General features: G+C 40.3%; 1 protein-coding gene across 1 annotated transcript in view; it reads right to left on the reverse strand.

Annotated features, from left to right (window-relative positions):
* Positions 1–21,018, reverse strand: part of dock1 (dedicator of cytokinesis 1) — a 172,877-nt gene that overhangs the window by 6,336 nt on the left and 145,523 nt on the right. Inside the window, exons 41-48 of the mRNA XM_080049354.1 lie at positions 19,791–19,932; positions 19,139–19,220; positions 17,054–17,138; positions 15,911–15,997; positions 14,006–14,182; positions 12,342–12,425; positions 4,120–4,257; positions 635–777 (exon numbers count right to left, since the gene is read on the reverse strand). Coding sequence (XP_079905480.1) covers positions 635–777; positions 4,120–4,257; positions 12,342–12,425; positions 14,006–14,182; positions 15,911–15,997; positions 17,054–17,138; positions 19,139–19,220; positions 19,791–19,932 — 938 coding nt within the window. The remainder of the gene's footprint in view (positions 1–634; positions 778–4,119; positions 4,258–12,341; positions 12,426–14,005; positions 14,183–15,910; positions 15,998–17,053; positions 17,139–19,138; positions 19,221–19,790; positions 19,933–21,018) is intronic.

Genomic DNA, 21,018 nt, shown 5'->3' on the forward strand with positions numbered 1-21,018 from the left:
TCGAACGCTGTTTAACTCCTTTGTTGTCTCTTGTTTATCTGAAGTAGCTTTATAAATAGTTGACTGGCTAGGGATGCAGGATAAAAAGTCTGGTGGTTTCGCTGAATGTGCAATTTTAATACAGCCTTCAATAGAGTTGAATACACTGACTCATGCCGGAGAGGATGCTGGGGTACTTTTCCATCAAAAGTAAATACAAGAAAAAACTATAAAACAATTATGTGTTTTTATTTCTTTAAGCTGAAGCCCAGTTAAATGCTATTAGTTGAAATAGTTAATGGCATACATGTTCACTAAAGATCTATAGCTTTAAAGATATATAGATATTGAACAATAATCTATTTTGTTTATGATAGATTCAGTCGTCATGGAATCAACAAAAATACAAAGTTTATTTTTCAAAACTTGAATAAGCACTACCCCATAAAAAACGTCCTAGTTTAAAAATGGAAATGAAATCTATGTTAAGACCGGCGATGAGACCCATTTCATTGAAATAACGACGAGGGAATATTACAAGAGACGGTGGTTTTCAAAAGCAATTTTAAAGCGCTCAAAATGGGGGCTGACAGAAAGCCAGCCGGGGATGTCTGCTATTTCCATTCCCTGAAGAAAATAGTAAACCAATTGTTACCCATCTGAGCCAGGCCTGGAGGGGGAGTTGTCAGAGGAGATGGACGTGACTGAAGCCACTGACAGCGGCCTCTGGGAGGAGGGCATGGTGAAAGAGCGCACCATGGAGTGAGGACGAGGGCCCCGCCGCTCCTCTGCTGTCGGCTGACATAGGGGAGACAGAGAAAAACACACAGAGGAATTCAGCTTGACAAACTCACTGACTGCTATACAGCTATATGTGCACTTGTACCTTTTTGATCAAGGCACATTTGCATCAGAATAGGCTATTGTGCAAAAGTATCACACAAAACAGTACACATTCACTTTTAAGCTATGTACTTCTAGAATCTCTACAGAGAAACTGTGACGTTGCTTATGAGTATTTGGGGTTTTTGACATTTGGGTTTGCCATGTGTACCCATCTTTGCCCAGTTAAAAAAATCTTGGCAAAGAAGAACGCACTTCGACATGATAAATGATGCCTGCCATTAAAACAAAAAGTACCCAAAACTTAATCACTTTAAAGAACAGTTATTCTAACGAGACTGGAGAGAGACTAGAGATTTTAATACTACAAGGGTATTTTTCTTTTGTGAACGGTTATAAAACATCTATCTTTTCCTCACCCAACTACTCTATCGTCCTTGGGGCAGGCTTTCAGAACTTACTTTTCAAATGAACTTTATATACAGTATGGCCTTCCAGTTAGGTAGCTAACAAATAGTACTTAAATTCAGGCTGCTATAAAGATGTTGATATTTTATATATGATGTTTTCAAAATGTCCTAGTTATTATCTATAGCTGTTTGTGGTGGTCAACTAGATCTCACTCTGACGTAGAGCAGGGAGCAAGCTGGGGAAGCATGAAGGTCATTGCCTTCAATATTATTCCAAGCCTTTGAACTGTATATAGCACCCACTTGATTGCTCAAAAGACAGTTGGTAAAACGAATAATTTTTTTATAATGGTATTCACTTTTGTACTTCTGTGAAAAGAACTTGCTGGCAGAAGAATCTGGCAACAGTGTCTCTTAACAACGAACTCTTCTGCATTAAAAGAGTATTTTCAATGGAAGAAAGGGGCCCCCCGTACATCTGATAGCCTAACCCTGTTATCACACCCTGGAAAGTGATGGCTTTTCTCTCCTTTGGAAGGTCACCACACCCCCTCCATTTTAAATGGAAAGATGGACCCCTTACCGCATTCAGGAATGAGGGGAAAAGCTTGGCCAAGCAACAATTAAATCTGTGAAGGGAGGACCAGAGATGGGAGGCAGTCCTCCGGCAGCTTCACTCTACACATATGAGCTGACTTCAGCTAAAAGTAAAAGCAAGTGTCTGATATGCACGTTTTAAGTGCATCTGGAGGACTTGCCGTAGAGCAGGGGTGTCAAACTCATTTTGGTTCGAGGGCCACATACCCACATACTCTGATCTCAAGAGGGCCGGACCAGTAAAATGATGGCAAAATAACGTACATATGTCAACTCCAAATCTTTAGCTTTGTTTTTCAGTAATATGCTTGATCACTCAGCCTACATTTGTAACCTACATTATCAGGGATCACAAGGGATCTCTGTACCCCCCAGGAAATGTCTTAGAAAAGGTTGCTGCTGGCCAAGGGAATAGGAGGTGCGGCACAGCCAAATTGTTGGGGGTATTTTGCTCAAAGATGCCAATACGCACTAATGAAATAAACAACTGTTATTTGAATACAAAAATACAACAGACACTGACCTTACAGTTGTGCAATTTTGTTTGCTATGTACAGGGACACATTTTGTGCTAACATGCAGACAGTACAAAACACAATTAAATAAAAGTGCAACTTCTACTGTTTTGATTTCTTTTTACATACAGGGGTTATTGTTTGTTTTGGAATACGTTTTTCCTAATTTAAAACATAAAAATAAAGCAGCATTGAAAATTAGGAAATAAATCTTGTAGGCCTACACTAGCATGCTCCTGCTCGTTTTGCGCGCAGAGCCACAGACACACCGCGCTTGCTAGTACCTTAATTGTTCAGCACTAAAAAAAGAAATTATTTATTTTTTTTGGTTTTTACTTTGCCATAAAGCACTGGAGGGAACATAATAGCTGCCATTTACCATTTCCCACATTGCTAAAATGTGCTTTTAAAATTTTGGCTGCCCCCTAGCGGCTGGAGTGAGCCCACTCCTCACAGGAATGGGCTAGAGACTTATTTTTTTTTTAAATGCTCAGAAATGTGTGCTCTACAAGTCACGGGCCAGACTAAATCATCTCTGTATGTTTGACACCACTGCCCTAGAGGGAAAAGGAGACTTCAAATGAGTATCTTAATATAAAACAGTAAAACGTTTGTTAATTATGACTTTGGCCTTGCGATTTGCAGTAAGAAATGTCATTAAATGCTCCTAATTGCTGTTTTAATTATCTTGTTCCTTTTATTCCCCAATATTTCTCAACTTCATATCTTGGTTCAGACAAAGTTTAGAAACAGTTTTGCAGTGTTTCCTCAAATGGGAAAGTATATTCACATAAAGGATCTGATCCGTGTGTGCACTGTTTGTGTGTTGTTATTAGGGTTGCAAAGGGGTGGAAAGTTTCCGGTAAATTTCCGGAAACTTTCGCTCGGGAATTTTGGGAATATTCAAAATTGGGAATTATAGTAATTAACTAAATTGCAGTCAGCTAAAATATTTTTTTCATATCCAAGCATAAATCTAAACATATAAACACTATGTTTTGTCATAGGCAGACATCCATGCAAACTAATACAATAACAAAAACATTACATTTGAACAGATTTATTTGTAAGTAGAACTTTATCAAGTTTTGATTATTTAATGAATAATCAATAATTTCACTGAACAACAAAAATATGAATGTTGTGTCAAATATAATACATCTTTCTGACCCCACCCATTCAATAAATTAAGTAACCCACCACCCCATGATGGCAGAATGCACAGTTCATGTAGGGGGCGTGGCCTCAGTACCCCTGCAGTAAAATGTGTGCTATGTGCAATTTGCCAAGTGTACTTGCATGCCGTGAATTCCCAATAATTCCCATAAATTCCCGTTAATTCCCATGGAAAGTTTCCAACTTTGAAAATTCCCGGAATTTTGCAACCTTAGTTGCTATAGAAACCTACTGTATGTCACTTGGCTTTATTGTGAACGGCGCTCATCGTAGCACACATAAGCTCTTGGAAATGTCAGAACAAACTTTGATGATTTTTTTTATTGACTTGGTATGATTCTAAATTGAATTTCCTGTAACTTTGTGTTTTATCATGTTATGGATTTTCTTCGGAAGTAAAAGACATAATGTGTGGAATACATTTTAAAAAAAGGCATCCCTGACCAAACACAAAAATATTCCTAAATAATGAATTACGCCAATAACATATGGATATGTGATATAACACACCAAAAGAAATGGTTGCAGGTTTCATGAGTGGCTCTCTAATACTTACTACACAAACTAAAAATTACTGTAACAGAAAAAAAAACTCTTACCAGGGTCTTTGTCCCGTACTGTTTCTCAACTTTCTCCCTCAGTTGCTTGAAGCAGGCCTCTAGTCGGTCGTGGAAAGGCCTCAGTGCCTCTGTCACCTTCTCTCCGTGTATGCGAACACCTTCGGCGAGGTGTGGGATCTGGTGGGGTGCGAGAAAGAGAAAGAATCCAGATTTGAATGACTGTTTTTTATATATTCTGTCCCACACCATGCTTCCAATCTAAAAGCATGTGATCTTTGGCCTCTTGGCTGTTGGTACTGGGCACAAGCAGCGTGTCTGTGTGCACAGACATCCATCCAGGTGGAAGGCTGTGTTGGAAGCTGTTGCCATGACACGTCCCTTTCCCTGCTGCCTCCAACCACCAACATCAGCAGCTTCATAACACACAGGTTTATTAAACAGAAGAAGCATAGACACGACTACATATACAGGGCAGGCATGTACTGAATGGCAAATAAAGACGCAATGCACCCTTTGCAGCGCAATGCTGCCTCTAACGCGACAGGCAGCGAGTGAATAGCAAGAATCTAAACACATAACAGAGGCCTCTCAGGTAGAAGGAGGGAGAGGCAGAGAGAGCAAGAGACTGAAACAGCTGAAAACTAGTAATGAGGAAACTCCCATTGCCATAGACAGCGTTGTCCCTGGGGGTTGCAGCATTTCAGTTATTTTTTATAAATTCACAGGTTAATTTTTTTCTCTCAGAAACTGGTACGTCAATGCTGCATGCCATCTTTGGCTGTGGTAAAGAAGTGAAGGATTGCAAAATATATCACCGAAAAACAGCAAATATGTTACTGTGTAAGGAGACATTTTCTTTTCCATGGTTAAAAAAAATATTTCCCGACTGTCTCACTGCTCTAAGTGAGAAATGCTGTTGAAGGTGAGAGGAAAGCAGCTTATGCTTTTATGCTTATGAATAGGTAAAAACAAAACAAAACAAAACACTACATTAAAGGGAGATTTAATTCAAACGTTTATATGTATCGGCCCCAGTCAGAGAGGTTGCATTTGCACATTGGGAAAAACAAGGCAACACTCAAGGGCAGAGTGCATCCAGAGTCTCATTTGAATTTCAGTAGCTTTTAAGGCCAACAAATTCACCTTAGCGCTGAGCAAATGGAACAAAGGGTCTGCTCAGAGTACAAAGACGTTTGTGAAGAATCTAGATGGGCAGGTGAAGGGAAGGGTTAATATGTGTAAGTGTGTATGTGTGTGTGTGTGTGTGTGCTAACTTTGCATTCCCTAGAGCCTTTCTCCCTGTCCGCTGAGGGCAAACTGCCCCCTCGCAGCAGGCTGCAGCAAAGCATTGACTTCACTCATCTGGCACACACAACAACCTATTCAGTTTTGCTGATGCAACCTTTTGTAATAATCTCATACGGTTGAATGTTTTATTTACACAAGTTTCAACACATTGGGGGGGAGGGGAGGGTCTCATTAACAGGGAGAGATAAAACGCTAATGCTGAAACCCCATCTACAAGGTTAGCGATTGAAAAATCACACACCCCACAGGTTCCCCGCCACGTGTAATACCCTGTACTAATGTATTAAACAGCATGGTACGGTAGGATAAACACACAGCGAGCCGCATGTAAAAGAGATACTGATCATGTATCATACAGTGTCTAAAAACCCTGGACATTTCACTCACTGGATGTTAGTTGCCGTGCTGCTGTGCTCAAAGCTCTGGCACAGGAAGATGAATGAGAGAATGCTACAGACCCCCTGTGAGGATTTCCCCACTGATATTGAGCGCCTTCATCATAACTACTGAGAACTCTTGGAGGAGGCAGGAGGCAGGAGGCTGAGAGAGAGAGAGAGAGAGAGAGAGAGAGAGACCTACACTAGGCCTCACTGTTTATTTTATTTTTTAATTATGATTATTAGTTTTCATATAGTCTGTAGCTTTTCTTTAGATTAATCAAATTATCTCACTTTTATTATTTATTTGTTAGCATTCGTATTACCATTATTTAATTGTATCATACATCCGTTACCTGTAATAATTCAAGTGAACTTTTTTATGTATAATATTGTTTTATTATCCTTGATTGTGTAGATATGTTTTTAAATCCTAAAATATGAAGGGGGTGGGGGTTGTTCTGTTTGTTCTCAATTGTTCTCATTTGTAATATCTGTAATGCTTTGACAAAACAGTCATGCCAATAAGCTTTTTTTTTGTTATTGAGAGAGAGAAAAGGAAAGAGGAGTAAGAGAAAGAGAGAAAGAAAAAACCGTGCGAGCAAAAGCTAAGGCAAGATTCACGTCTCCCAGGATACCCACATCTTTTTATAGACCGTAGGATGATTGAGTGCGACTGAGTGGCAGCATGGCAACAGAATTCTGCTTGGTGGCTGCAAAGAGATAAGCTCATTGTGGAAGACATTGACACTCAAAGTTTCTAACATATACACACATGTATTATGTATCATTTTTTAAAACATTTTTTTTCCCTCTCCAGCAGTCTAACAGAGACAGCCAGTTTATGATTTTGGGATATCAGTCGCAGATATTTCCTCATGTGAGGCACAGAACACAAACACAAAACAGAAAATATGAAGACACAAACAAAAGACAAAACAAAATAAACAACTACGATTGTGTACTCTACTTAATTTTTATTTTAATTAAGGACAAATGTTAGGCAAAATATAAAAAGCCAAAATGGTGTCACGAAGGTCAGTTCAGCGCTTCCATATGGTCGAGGAAAGGCTGCCATATCTGTTTGAATTTTTCTACTTTTCCTGAGATCTCATAATGGATTTTCTCCATATACAGTATAGAGTGCCAGAGAACTCCATGAGCCACATATCAAAGCAGGGGGCTATCTCCTTATTCCAAACCTTAAGAATAATTTTTGTAGCAATAACCATACCATACTGGATCGACAAAGCTTTCGTACACGTGAGGCTGATTTTGAGTCAGATAATTGAGACACTGGAGACCTGTAGCTGCTTTTGTAAAGAAAAAAATAAACAAGTGGTGGCTTAAGGATGACAGTGCAAACAAATAGGACACATTATACAGACTGTATTAGTTTATAGCATAGACATTTTCGTTTGATAGAAGGAAAGGGCAAAGTTGGAGTGCCAGATAGACATTCCGTGTGCAATGCTGAAACGCTAGCTGAGAAATTGAGGCCGGAGGCTTTGAAGGCTCCACTCCCAGAATTCATAAATGCAGGGTTTATGTTTGCTTACAAGCAACATCATATTTCCAACTTTTTAACTGAAACATTTACCTTTGGAGCTGCACTTTACCGGCATGCTGCGATTACAAATGAAGCCACAACCCCATTTAGAAAAAGGGCGAATGCCAGTATCATCAGCTGAAGAGAAAGTATTGAAGAACAATGGCTTTGGTGTTTAATATCAGCCCAGTGTTCCCAGCTGAATCCTGTCACTCTATCCCCTCCTAACGCACAGACTTCTGAGGCACACCCTAGGGTGCTGGTACAGCCACGTTGCCTTTGACACGCCTGGTATTAAGGCTACGCTGACATATTAAAGCTCCCATATTATACACTTTTCGGTTCCATTATACACCATATTATATGGTCTTAGTGGTCCCTAATACGTTTTTCTTTAATTGTTTGCTGAAAAAAAAACTTTCAGATAATTTATTGTACTATGCTGATGTTCAGCTAATCTCACGATGGCCTATTTTTGAAAAGGAGCTGCAGCTCCCCTCGTAAATATACAATCTTTGAGCTCCCCCCGCCTAGGGATGGGGATCGTTAATATTTATTGATATCGATACCTTTATCGATACGCCTTATCGATCCGGGTCTTTATCGATACCACTATCGATACTTTTCTATTATTATTATTATTATATATTTTGAAGAAAATATAATTTTTGGTTTTAAAAAATCAAGTGTATAATATCTATGAAAAAAATATATAAATGTTCGCACTTGTTGGTTAATGTATTGTCTACTGTCACTTTATCATGTTTTAGTGATAAGGAAAATATTTAGGAAATAAATAATTGTATTTTAAATTAAATTAAATTTCTAATAAATATTGGCATCAGTAGTTTAAATATATATTTTAAAATGATGAGAGCACTAATACAACTGTATTACTCATGTTTCTCGCCAAAAACTCAATTTCCCATTCCTTTACGTTACACTATTACGCATCATGATAACCTAAGAGTCGTTTTACTGAGCCATCCTGAACACATCATCACGCAGCACGTCTGAAAACTTTGTTTACTTTTTCGGAAAAGTGCATTTGCACAATATGGGAGCTTTAAGACCTTTCATGAAGGTCAAAAAAGATGTACACAGTCGATGGTGAGTCGGCTAATAAGTAAATTCATCTATGATATATGAGATCAAGGGAACAAGAGCACAAGCAAAGACCTTCATTTAAAGCTTCAGTGCGTAACTTTTTCATATAAATGAATCTCAGTTTCATTTAAGCCATCGCCAAACAAATTGACACAAAGTTGATTAAATCTATCAGCTCCACAAAACTCACTGTTTCCCAGTATGGTAGCGTTTACAAACTGGTGTCGCCGCCAGGACACTGGCACAGGACGTCAGAAAAATCACCAAAGGCTTACCCCATGAAGATGCGCCGACAGCATTGTAATTACTCAAAATTACTCATGGGGGCAACAGAAGTTACACACAATAGCTTTAAAGACAACATAAAGATAAACGTTATTGTCACCGAGGGATTCTGTTCATATTCATGTGAATATGCAGTTGATGCCCATGTGAAAATGAAATCCCCTTACGTGTGTGTGATTCAAATAGATTTTTTCACTCGGTTTCCCTTAACAACATTAAAGAGAGAGGTTTGGGATGCTAAATAGGCACCTTTCTAGGGCGTTTGCTAATTATAACACCAAAAACACCTGCTTTGTATTTGCTAGGGAGCTTTAAAAAACAACAACTAATTTCCAGTTGCTCATTTCCTCTCCAATTACTGGACGAGTACAACGTTTTTTTTATTTAAATTTTTTTTAGAATTACAGTGCACCCTGGCTCATTTAGAAGTGTTTAGTTTGCTCATTGGAGCAGCCTCCCCTTCATCTGTCTCATTTAGACAGATTCAAGACGGCGAGATAAACAAGCATGCTGGCTCTGGCAAAGAGACAGCTGAGAGCGTTTCAAATCAACAACTCTGCCTTAGACAAGTGTTTAGCAGCTCCCCACGCGCGTGTGTGTGTACGTTTGGCAAAACATATTTGTGCTTTTCTCGGTGACACGCCGCTGCGATGATCACACCAAACAACTTCAATGGTGTCTTTTCGCAGCTAACCGAAGATACACACCACCGTGACTTCAAAACACTTAAAAAACGTCCTTCACCTCATGCAAACAGAGCTGCCAAGATAAAGCAACTGGTTGTATCTCTTGGTGGTATGAGTGGAGCGTACATCAGAACCCCTGCTAAATAAGTACTGTGGGGGATGATTTTAATATGGAACTGTGTGATTTTTTTAACACTCTTTTTAGACCAGCTGTAATTCTATAACTGTTGGCTCTTTCACATCTAGAAGAAACTGGAGGCTTGGAAACAGAGGTTAGTCTTACAGACGTCATTGTTCAGTGTGTTTGCTTCGAGATGGATACAAAAGTAAGTGAAAGGTGTTCCAAGTAAAATCTACCTTTACATTTTAATAATGTCAGACTGGACGTATTTTTAGCCTCTTTTTTTCCACTGAGCTGTGTGGCTTGGTACAGCATGACACACATTTATTTGCGCTTCTACTTTCAAAAGTTGGCAAGGATACCAACATGAAGGAACAGTGTTGTGCCTATTTTGGCCTACCAAGCAGTTCCAAAGGGTCCCAAAAAAGTGGATATTTCCTCGGCAAGAGTGAGAGAAAAATGAAGGCGTGCAGGTCTTTTTTTAATATGACAAATGCTTCCTCGTCATTGAATGTTTTGGCAGGCTACGTTGTGTCCCGCTGCTATGATATCACAATAGTTTTGTAGCTGCTGTGGCCAGAGCACAGACTGTTTATAAGGGCCAGTGCCAGACTATCGCTGTCCGGCATATACCCTGCCTTCCAAGTAAAAGCCAGGACACACCGGTCCGACTACCCGAAAATGGAGTCTGCCGTTTCAGGCAGCGCCAGTCTGCCTGTTGCGGCCAAAAAAGTGCCAAGAACACACCGAGCCGACTACTGATTTTCCGTACGCTCTGCACTTGCACGGGACGTAATGTCTCCATAACAGAAGGCGGCGCTAATCTGTATTGTGGCCCAAAAAAATACGGAAGCCGGAAATGATGGGACAACTCTCTAGGCCATAAACATAGATAGAAATACTTATGGACCATAAAGAGCACCATTTTTAGCAGAGTGTCGAGCATGGTGTCGAGCAGTCAACAATGGTTGATGCATGTGAGTACTTGCTGAACGAAACAAACAAACACATTAAAACAATGGCTAGCTGTTGTTAGCTGTTTGTGCTACCCTCCCCGCACCTTCCAGACTCTCCGACGGCGATTATCGGGCCGGTGTGTCCTGGCCTTAAGGGTACCATCTATAGTGGAAATTCTACCCAGATCTAGGGTTACCGTTCCTTACCAAACCGCGCTGTACCGAACTGCTCAGTGAAAATGTTGCATAAGATATTCACTTCTTTCCAGGAGTAATGAAGTAGTAGTGAATCATTTATAATTAGGTTACCCTCAAATGCTTTGGCGACTTCTACTTCAGTCAGTTCTACATTTCCCCATGTTCACAAAATTAGAAAAACAGTGATTATAATAAAACCTGAATAATTGTGCCTTATAAAGACAAAAGGTTGCACAAACACAAAAGAGACAAACTTTTTGGGGATTCAGGGGAGCTCCACTGGCGATGCAGCGCACACATTGACCTATTTTACGACAACAGAGAGAAGGAACAACTACTGCAAGTTCAATTAAGTTCCTTTTTCCTCTCAACTAGCAAAGCGAAGCAGGGAAGATCTTCTTTGAATTTGTTCTCAATTCCTGAGGCAGGAAAGAGTGACTTCCTGAGGATTAAAGTGACCCTCAGCTCTGAGCTACAGAGTTAAGAGAGAGTCTTTAAAGAAGCAGAGGAAAAAATAAAACATACAGTGTAATCCCAAAGGGAGGAAGTAGTGGTTGTTATTCCCTTTAGACAGCAAAGATAGCCCCAGCGTTTAGAAGTGAGTGAGTCACGGATGAGCTAAAGATCTTTCGAGTTTCATAGTAGGCTAAGTTTAAAATAAAGCACATGTGGGGTATATTTTCCAACTAGTGTGTGTGTGTGTGTGTGTGTGTGTGTGTGTGTGTGTTTGTGTGTGTGTGTCCATATCTTGCTGTCTGCTGTGTGTGCACTTCCTTCAGGCGCAGTGTGGGTTTGCCGAGCTTGCAAAACCGCCAATGATGATCTCTAGCCGTCTCTTCACTATTCACGCATTGGAGCATCCTCCTTAACTTCAGAATGTTTGGTTCAGCACTCTCCCTCCGCTATTATCTCTCTACTGAAGTCTTTAACACACTTTTCCCCCTTGCTCACTTCGGTTGATGTCATCAGACACTCGTGGCAGTGAAATCACGTGTTCTTCTAAACTATATCATATTTTCAGCTGTTACCTTTTTTTTTGCAGCTGCAGCTCTTTAATTAAGTGACAACATTACAGATAAAAAGGCCCATAACATACAGAACCGAACACACAAGTATCCTTCAGCCAATACAACTCTCCACTGTGAATATGAAGGACTTTTCAGGTGTCAAAACGCACTGCCTGGTGACAACAGGGACCCTTCTAGAGTGGTACCCAGATCCCGCATTTCTGGTGCCGACTCACATAATAAAACTCCTCAATTCTGATAATGTCATGCATGGTAACACTTACATACAACAAAAAGGCTCAGTGAATAGCCCAAAGGAAAATCATCAAATCTATTAAGAAAGCTCAATTATGTGGAAAAAGCAAAGTGGCATGACTTGAAATTGTCATGCCTCTCATGCTCCTACCATTACCATCTCAGTTGTGTTTGGCTGTCTGTAGGCTCTGCCTTCCCTCTGCTATAATCTGATAAATACCATGTAATACGATGAATAATGTCTTCTAAAGTAAACCAGCATTAAATTCGTGATAAGCAGATCACAACAGTTTTACTCAAACCTTTTGGCGAAATGGACTGATGCCGTACGAACTGCAGTATGAGGCTTTACCATGATCATCATGTGCACTCCACATAAGACACAGATGACTGTTCTGAAATTCAGTCTCACCTGCCAGGCGATAAAGTCCTTCAGTTTCTCTATCTTCTCCTGGTCCTCTGGGTGTTCCTGCATGTACTTATCATTGAAGAAGGCCTGGGAAAGGAGGAGGAGGAGGAGTTAGGTTCAGGGGGAGATGAAAGGAAACAATTGAAAATGTAGGGAGGTTTTTGATGTTTAAAAAAAGAAAAAAAAACAGAGGGGAAAAAAATATTGATGATTCAAGGGGGAAAGAGGAAAATGTAGTCAAGACATCCATCGCCCCTTCATCACCTTCACTCTCACCGAGATGAAGGAGCGACCAGAGGGCAAAGGATTCATTTCACACCTCTGACTCACACAGGCACCGTTTTACAAGACCAATATGAATCTATTCCTACTCGTGATATACAGTATATATGCTGGGAAACAGCATTTTTTTTGTACGTGTGTTGAGAGTGTGCAGCTCACACAACAGGGAGAAAACTAGAAATGTGATGAAAAAAATTAAAAAGGGATAAAAAGAAGATTGAGTCAAACTCTTCAAACAAAAACATAGTTATGATGACCTTAGTGATGTTGTGAGTGAGTATTCAAAAGTGATTCAATTAAGGCTGATTGCATTAAAAGCTTCAAGGCCTTGAAATATGCATGAGATTATAATTTGATTTCACAGCATGAAATCAAACTCTGGAGAAAAAAATTGTCCATTTCAATTAGTTTGACATATTAGAAAATGAAGTGTATTATCACTTTGTAAGCCATACTATGTGCAAGCAGATTGATACCTTAAACAATGTACAGTATAAGCTTATTTTTTAGGAATATAAAACGTGCCACTTCTCGTGTTAAAAGATAGTGATTAGGGTAACACTTTTTTATTTTTTTTAAAGAGTTAGATGAGACGATTGATACGGCTCTCATGTCGGTATGCTAGATAAGAAGCTACAGCGGCATCTGGATAGCTTAGCTTAGCATAAAGAAAAAGCAGCTAGATTGGCTCTGTCCAAACGGTAAACAGATATGCCTATTAGCACCTGTGGTGAATTGACGGTTACAGTGGTTGGTATTTTCGGCCAGTATGGGGTTGCAAGAAAGGGCACTAGGACAACCACAAATAAAAAGAAACAAAATACATCTGACTGACAAATAGCTGTGACACTGCTTACAGAAAAAAGTTTGTAAACTTTTCAAGTAGAAAGAAGTGGACTAGCCTTCCACCTCAGGTGTAATTTGTCAGTCCTTACAACTTGAGCACTGTACGCACACAGGCTATTTTCAGTAGATTTAACTCTTTACAGTGCAGTACAATGCGTGTGTCAACCAGTCCCTTTTCTTTGCGATGAAATTTACCAAAAATAAAAATTACAAAGGAAAAGGAAAAGGAGGGAATGATGTCATTGCACAAATACTTTGAATACAAAGGGGCAGAGGACTAAGTGACCTTCAATTTACCACACACCTCAATGGAATCCTGTTACTGTCTCCTGGCTCTAGCTTATTATTCAGTGGACTGACACAAGCATGGTATTAATCATCTTACTCGAGAGTAAAAAAAAAAGTATTTCCCAAAATGTCAACTATTCCCAAGAGGCTTCTATAAAAGCAAAGTAAAGCAAAAAGATGTACAGCTTTGAAGTTTATATAGGATAAGCAAAAAAATCCAGAACTTTTTCTTTTTGTTCCAGGTTGAGTACCTTCTCATAGTTGGTAAAGCCTCCCATGACGGCTGGGTCCACAATCCCATTGAGCAGCATGGAGAGGGGGTTGATGGGAAGGTTGGGATCGTTGAGATGCCTCTGTACCATGCTGCTGATCTTCTCATTGGTCAGCTGCATCGTTTCCATGGCGATCTCCAGTGGACTGATCTCCTCCTGCGCAAACACAGTTAAATTGAAGGTGTCGTCAAACGTTCTCAGAACTCACTCACCTGTTTATACACACACACACACAACACACACACCACTACTGTCTCTGTAATCCTGTGCTAAACATTTTGTGTTCACCGGCTACTGGATGGATTATTAGAAGACAGGCTTAGGAAACCCTTAACTACACACATAAATCATGTAGGAAATAGATGCGATGAATCATTTTTTCACTGCCCCCCCCCAATACATGAACCTGCAACTGTCAAATGAAGATGGATTGTTGCGCTGGTGTAGTAAGGGAAAAATTTCAATTCCCATGTCAACAAAATATGATTGGCAATTCTGAGGAAAGACGAATAAAATACTTGGAAGTGTCGTCATTAATTCCCCTACTGTGTGAAAGCAAATTCCATCTCAAACAGCGTTTGAATTCCATATAAGGGGAAAATCTCATTACTTTGGACATACAAACTAACACATCATCCCCAGCTTGGCTCGGAAGAATTTTAGAAGAAAGATGAGTGGGTTGTTGAGTAAATGTCAGATTAAGACCCCACCCACCACTCAGAAATCTCCTATCTGTGCTTGTATGTCGTATGGAAATTTGATGAAAAAAAAAGGATAGTCAGATGGACGGCTTGTGGTTGGTCACTCTCAGTTCAGTCATTAAGCTTTAGATAGAGATTCTGACTTCAGGGGCCTGGCTCATATGGAGGTCAAGCTGCTCCTTACAGTATGTTCCAAACCCAGCCTGAAAGAAAAGGCCTCTGCTCTGAGTGTGGCAAATGACAATAACACTTCACTACATGGATTTGGGAGTGTAGGGGGAGGTCGAAGGGATAAAATATCTGTAGTAAAAATGATTGTGCTAAGGATTTAGCGAACAGAAGGACCATTGTGGTCAGCTAAAATGCACAAGCTGCCTGCTGTGTGGTTGTAATGCGGTGCTATTTGACAGCTATAGGAATGCAGAGTGAACAGACTATAGTAATCCCCCCCCCCTCTCTTGTTAAACATAATCTCTGCAAAGAGGAGTAGAAGTGCCCCTTTCCCCCAGCCCAGACATGAAGGACCAAATCAAAGCAACACATAAAGAGTAATTGATTGCGGGACACTTAGTGGGGCTAATTACGCTAAGTAGTGCATTTGTTTTGGGACAAACTAATGGCACATTAAAAAGGATGAGGCGGGTGTCTTGGCTTTAAGTAACACTGTGACCTGCTCCAACTACTAGTGTGCTTGTTTCTCCACACTCCCTACTCTTCCAACATAAAACACCTCAGCACCAAAATGGGGGAAACTGGAGCAGCTAAAATAATGCAATGCAGTTTCAGTGGGATGGTGGGGGAAATGTGAACCATTCCAAGTGCTACAGTAAACAGTAAAGTCAGTTGTTGCAGTCAGTCTCATGAACTGGTTTTCAATACAGGCAGCCAGGTAATTCTATTATCTAGGATCAACATACAGCGAGAGAGCTTGTATTTGTGCTGTGTAGCTATTTTCAGTGGAAACAAGCTTCAAGGAGTGCTGCTTGGTGAATCAATGTGGGGGCCCTCTGGCAGAGAGCGAACGTGCCCCTTCGGGAGTCTGGGGATAGGCACGCCTGCGACCACGCGGCTGTCTATACGGCTTAAGTGGACAAATCATATCGATCGCCTCTTGAGCAAGGCTGGGCTACAGATTCTCATCTGATTAGGAGGTCCGTCTGGCACGCAGGCCCCTTGTACTCACTGTGGAGACTGACTTGACTTCAAACCAGCGCAGGATGCCAGGGAGCTTGTATGCCGTCGAGTATGTGGTCCTCTCAATCCACATGTTCTGTTGACAAAATTACAAAAGACGCAAAATACATAAACCTTCTTAATTAGTGTGATGGAAGAAAAATATGTTCACCTTTTAAGCAATTCAAATAAAGAGACAACCAGACTACTCTGGCAAATTACAAATATGTGTGTTACATGTTTAATAGGTTTGTCAGATCAATATGTCTAGCAATAGGGATCACTCAATTGTCAGTATGGAGAGACAAGAGAAGAAATGAAGAAAAATATAAAATCCTTGGTAAAAAATGTCTGCCTATGTAAATGAGAATTTGGCTATGCAATTGATACGCTGCTAGCAAAATATGTTTGGAGCGTAAAACAAACATTCCAGCAGCAACCTATTATATAATACAAAGCAGCGACAGAAAAGAGAGAAAAATGAAAAGTCCTTTGCAGTTTTACTCCTTTTTTTGCATCATCTCAGCATCAGAGGAACTATTTGATCAGGCTTGGTGAATCATTATTTGGCCTCTTGTTATTTACCCTACTAAGTAAATGTGCAATGTTTTTCCATGTTAGTGGAGCAGAGTCACTTGTTCCTAGCAAAATCTTTTATACAATATACATAATATAATGACTGTGTGTGCATCTGTGAGGATGTGAAAGTCAACCAAAAAACTTGTTATGTTTCATTATTCACATAATTCTAGGTATAATTTTTCAAAAACTAAAGCATCGCTTATAAATACACAGGACCATTATCACGCCAACCATACATTATCTAAATACAGTGACGATTTAGTAAACTTTGACAAATGAATGTAGGAGGATAGTTTTAACCTTGTACTCATCTCTTAAATCTACTGTCTTAATCTAATGCTTCGAGCAAACAGGGTCGTTGCATAGAAGCTCAAATACTCCATTATTTAATTTAGTACCAGCTATCATTCATGTACATTTTATTAATTTAAAACTAGCTCAATCAAATTTTCATTTTAAAAAGAGCATAAATTATGCTCATGTCCGCTAATGTTAACATACATACATAAAACCCTTTTACAAGAATAAGATAGACAAGCTAAAAAATTTATAAAAAAAAGACAGAAATTACCGCAAACTCGTTGGCGGGGTCGTTCTCTCCCTTCCTCACTGGCCTGGAGTACTGGAATTTATGGACTTCATTTACTGTGTAGAAGCTGAGGAGGGAGAATATCAGCACCTGAGTAAATTAAAACCGTTATGGGCAATCTACAGCTTGATTCAAAAGGTTGATTGCTTTGCTACGGGCCAAACCCAGGACAGGCCGCTTCCAGGCGGGCTCTGCCAGGGGCTGTGGCATTTAGCATGTTGCTCTGGACGAGCTGTCTAAGGCTAGGGCCTCATTGACATGGTAAATACATTCATTTTGGGGTCACACAAAACGTCACTGGCAGCCCCTGAAGTTAGTCTGACATATGAGACATGTAGAGAGGCGGCAGCATACGTGACAGGGGCGCATGACTAGCAGGGCTGAACTTTGGCAAATCAGGTTAATAGACTTTTTCATACTAGGAAAATGACGGTGTTACATAGTGGCTGTGGAAGCAGCTGTCTGGGCACATACATGGCCCTGCCCACATTGACACTTTACATGCTCGTTTCCATCGTTCTATATGAATATCTCTGTGTGCCGACAGACATCCATTCACACTCTCCTAGGGAAATGAATACAGATCTGTTTTTCCCACACAGCATATTGCATTTTCCCATTTCTAAAACAATGCCATATGGTTGCAGAGCATGGCTTGCCTCCACTGGAAAACAATTATGAATAATAAATGAAAGGAATCACTGCCGTTCCAAAACCTCTGCCCTTTTATGTTTGTGGCGGCAGGAAAAAAAAAGCAAATCACTGAGGGAAATGCTGCCCTCTTCTCTGAGTTTTTTTGCTAATAAGGACCGTCAATGTTTTGCTAATAAAACAGAACACATTTAGATTACACCCATAATCAGATGTTCCGTGCTGTGCTAGGTCACAAAGGGCGACACACTATGTAATGAGCATGATGAGACCCGTTCACAAATTAGCGCAATGACCTAAAAAAAAAAGAACTGGATTTTCTGATGTAATATACAGATTAATAAAGCCGCTTTCAACCAGCCACACCACCCTAATTAAGCCTTTTACATGTCATTAGCTGGCGGGCTAGGAGGCAATGATGCGGTAGCACGGTCTGGACAAAGCAAGGTCAATAGGGGGTGTTTCTCTGCCTGCTGCTTGTGTGAACCTTTGGCTGATTCTCATTGCTATGCACCGCTGATCTATTTGCACCGAATGAGAGAATAAATGAGAGAAGACACACACACAGACAGACAGACACAGACACAGAAACACACACACACACACACACACACACTGGAGGAAAGAAACAGAACAGAGTGGCAGAGAAAGACAGACGGACAGACAGTTGGTGTGGAACAGTCCTCCATCACTCTCTAAACACGGCTGTCTAATCTGGGCTATTAAAAGAGTTACATATTCCAATCAGACACAGTAAGCAAACAAGCCAACAGGCTGCTGCAGGGGGGGATGCGACCAGTGATGCAGGCCTGTGTGACAATATCGGTGCACAGGTATATTTGCCTAAAGGTTTTCCCAAGTAAATGTCTTCTTTTAATTATGTCCATTGATGCATTGGGTTGGCATATCCAAGTGCATTTGCACAGCTGAGTGATGCAGTAGGGGTGATGGCGGGCGTACAGATTGGACAAACAAGTGAGAGTGCAGTGGCCCCAGTGTTTGCTGTGGCCCCGTTGTGTGTGTGTGTGTGTGTGTGTGTGTGTGTGACACACGAGGGTATTAATGATGTCAGAGAAACAATGTTGTACTTGGCACAGTGACTAATAGCAGATGGCTGGTGCAAGTTAATAACCACCAGAAAAACAACAAGGTCAACCTCTGTTTGCGCGACAGACACACATTTATGTCAATATTTAATCAATTCCACCACGCCGTCCTCGCCACACCACACTTAAAAAATGTAAAACGTAAATGCCCTTTCGCTCATCATCACAATTTTTCTGAATCGTTTTTGAGTGACTGGGGAAAGCCAATTATTCTTTCTTAAATTGAAAGGCATGCTGTGTGACTTTGAGTAATACACTTTGTAACTGTAGAAGAACTGAAAGTGTGTTGAGTGGTGATTATCCTGCTTACCTCACTATTTGTTCAGAGACGGGCTTGTTTTGGAACTTGGCAGGAAGGTCTAGGATGGGTTTCACCGTGAAACACTGGATGTCTTCAGCAGAAACGTCAAGGAAATAAACAAAGCTGTTCAACTCAAATGCATCCTATGCAATGAATTAGGACCAGGTGAAAATTCTGTATTATTGTTCGTCCTCAATCGATAAAGTCACATTTTAAAATGCAATCTTATCTTATACTTTCACAAAATGATTTTTGCCAAATAATGATTTCATACATGTGAAGCAATTTGTCAAATGATGAAATACATAATACATGTCAAGGAAAGTCGTCTCATTACAAAAAAAACATGAATTTAATTACTTTTATCACGATTTTCACATACGTTTTATAATGAATGACATTAAATATTAATTATAACCATGTCCCCTAGTCCCATGTCCCCTAGTCCCACAATTACGCATCGCCACTATGTGGAGTATGAAAAAAAATCATAATTCCTTCATTTTGTGGACTGGCCCGATTTAACATGGCAAACACAGAGAGACGACGAACAACGTGATTTCATTTTTTAACCATTATTTAACTAAAGAGCAAAAACGAGAAAAAAAACAAGCCTCTGGTCTGTGTAAAAAAAACATTCAACGATTGGTGCTGAGGATACATTGTAAGGAGGAACACTTTGTGTCCTCGCTGGGTGGCGTGGTCGTCTTCATCTTCTCCGCGTTGGGAAACTGTGTGAGCAGACGGGCCTCGAAATCCTCCCTCCGCTCGTACTCCTTTCCACGGTAGATGAACATTTTGTTCTGAAAGAAAAAAAAAACAGTGAGACTTCCGACATGTACACGGTGACAGATACACAGATAGGCAGGCAGGAGCTAACTTTGCACAGACACATTATGTGGACGGAAAGTACATTTTATGAATATGGCAACATTGACAACATACAGTGTCATTTCACAAGAAAATGACATCCATTAGCAAACATTCCTTGGATGGTGGCTGTAAGTACAGACACGGGACAATGACTAAACTGTTACACAAAAAGAAAGTTATATGGACCAGTGTGGCTTGTTTTTTTGTAAATCTACTTGGCTTGGAACTGTGGCTGAGTTAAAATACATTATCATAATCTCCATAATAAATACTTGGAAATGAGGGTGACTGAAAGTTCTTGGCACCGATTCAGTGATTAGTCAATCCCGGCTGAATTCAGAGTGGGCTTTCTGTTTTAGCAAACTGACAGACTGCGAATGGCTGCTACCAGTTTGCCGTGGGCTCTTTCACAAAGGGCTGCAGCAGACTACTGCAGCTATACTGATGAAGTTGCCTTCAAACCCCTTCAATGCATCAGACAACTTGCAAATTGAAAATCAGCATGGTACAAAGTTGGTACCAGAGGATGGGCTCTCTCTTAACACCCTTCTCACATCCTAGTGCCATAATCTATTATGGAAACTATCATGGTTGACATGAACTACTATCTTCATGGATTAGCTTAACTGGGATACTAGACTATAAACTTAGCTTGAATGTCGGGATCTTTTTAGGGTTGATCTTGCCTCTTGACATATTTGTCTCGCTTTCATTTACTAGCACAATAACTCACACACACCAAGTCCAATACTAATGCACTGCACACATCTCAATTCCCGTACTAATTAAAATAAATGAAGCCCGGAAGTATGCCCGGGGCCATTATAAAATGAGCTTTGACAGTGAAATTGACAAAAGCACATTGATTTCCAGAGGTGGTTTTTCCTAACACAAGAGAATCAGCTAAATCTGCCTGACAACACACTCCTGCTTGTGATGCAGTGTGCTATTTGCTTCCTATATTCAATCCTTATTTATGAGAAGACAGCATATCCCCATTTTGTCGTAAAGCATTC

Source organism: Ammodytes marinus, assembly GCF_949987685.1.
Source record: "Ammodytes marinus genome assembly, chromosome: 20".
Taxonomy (NCBI): domain Eukaryota; kingdom Metazoa; phylum Chordata; class Actinopteri; order Uranoscopiformes; family Ammodytidae; genus Ammodytes; species Ammodytes marinus.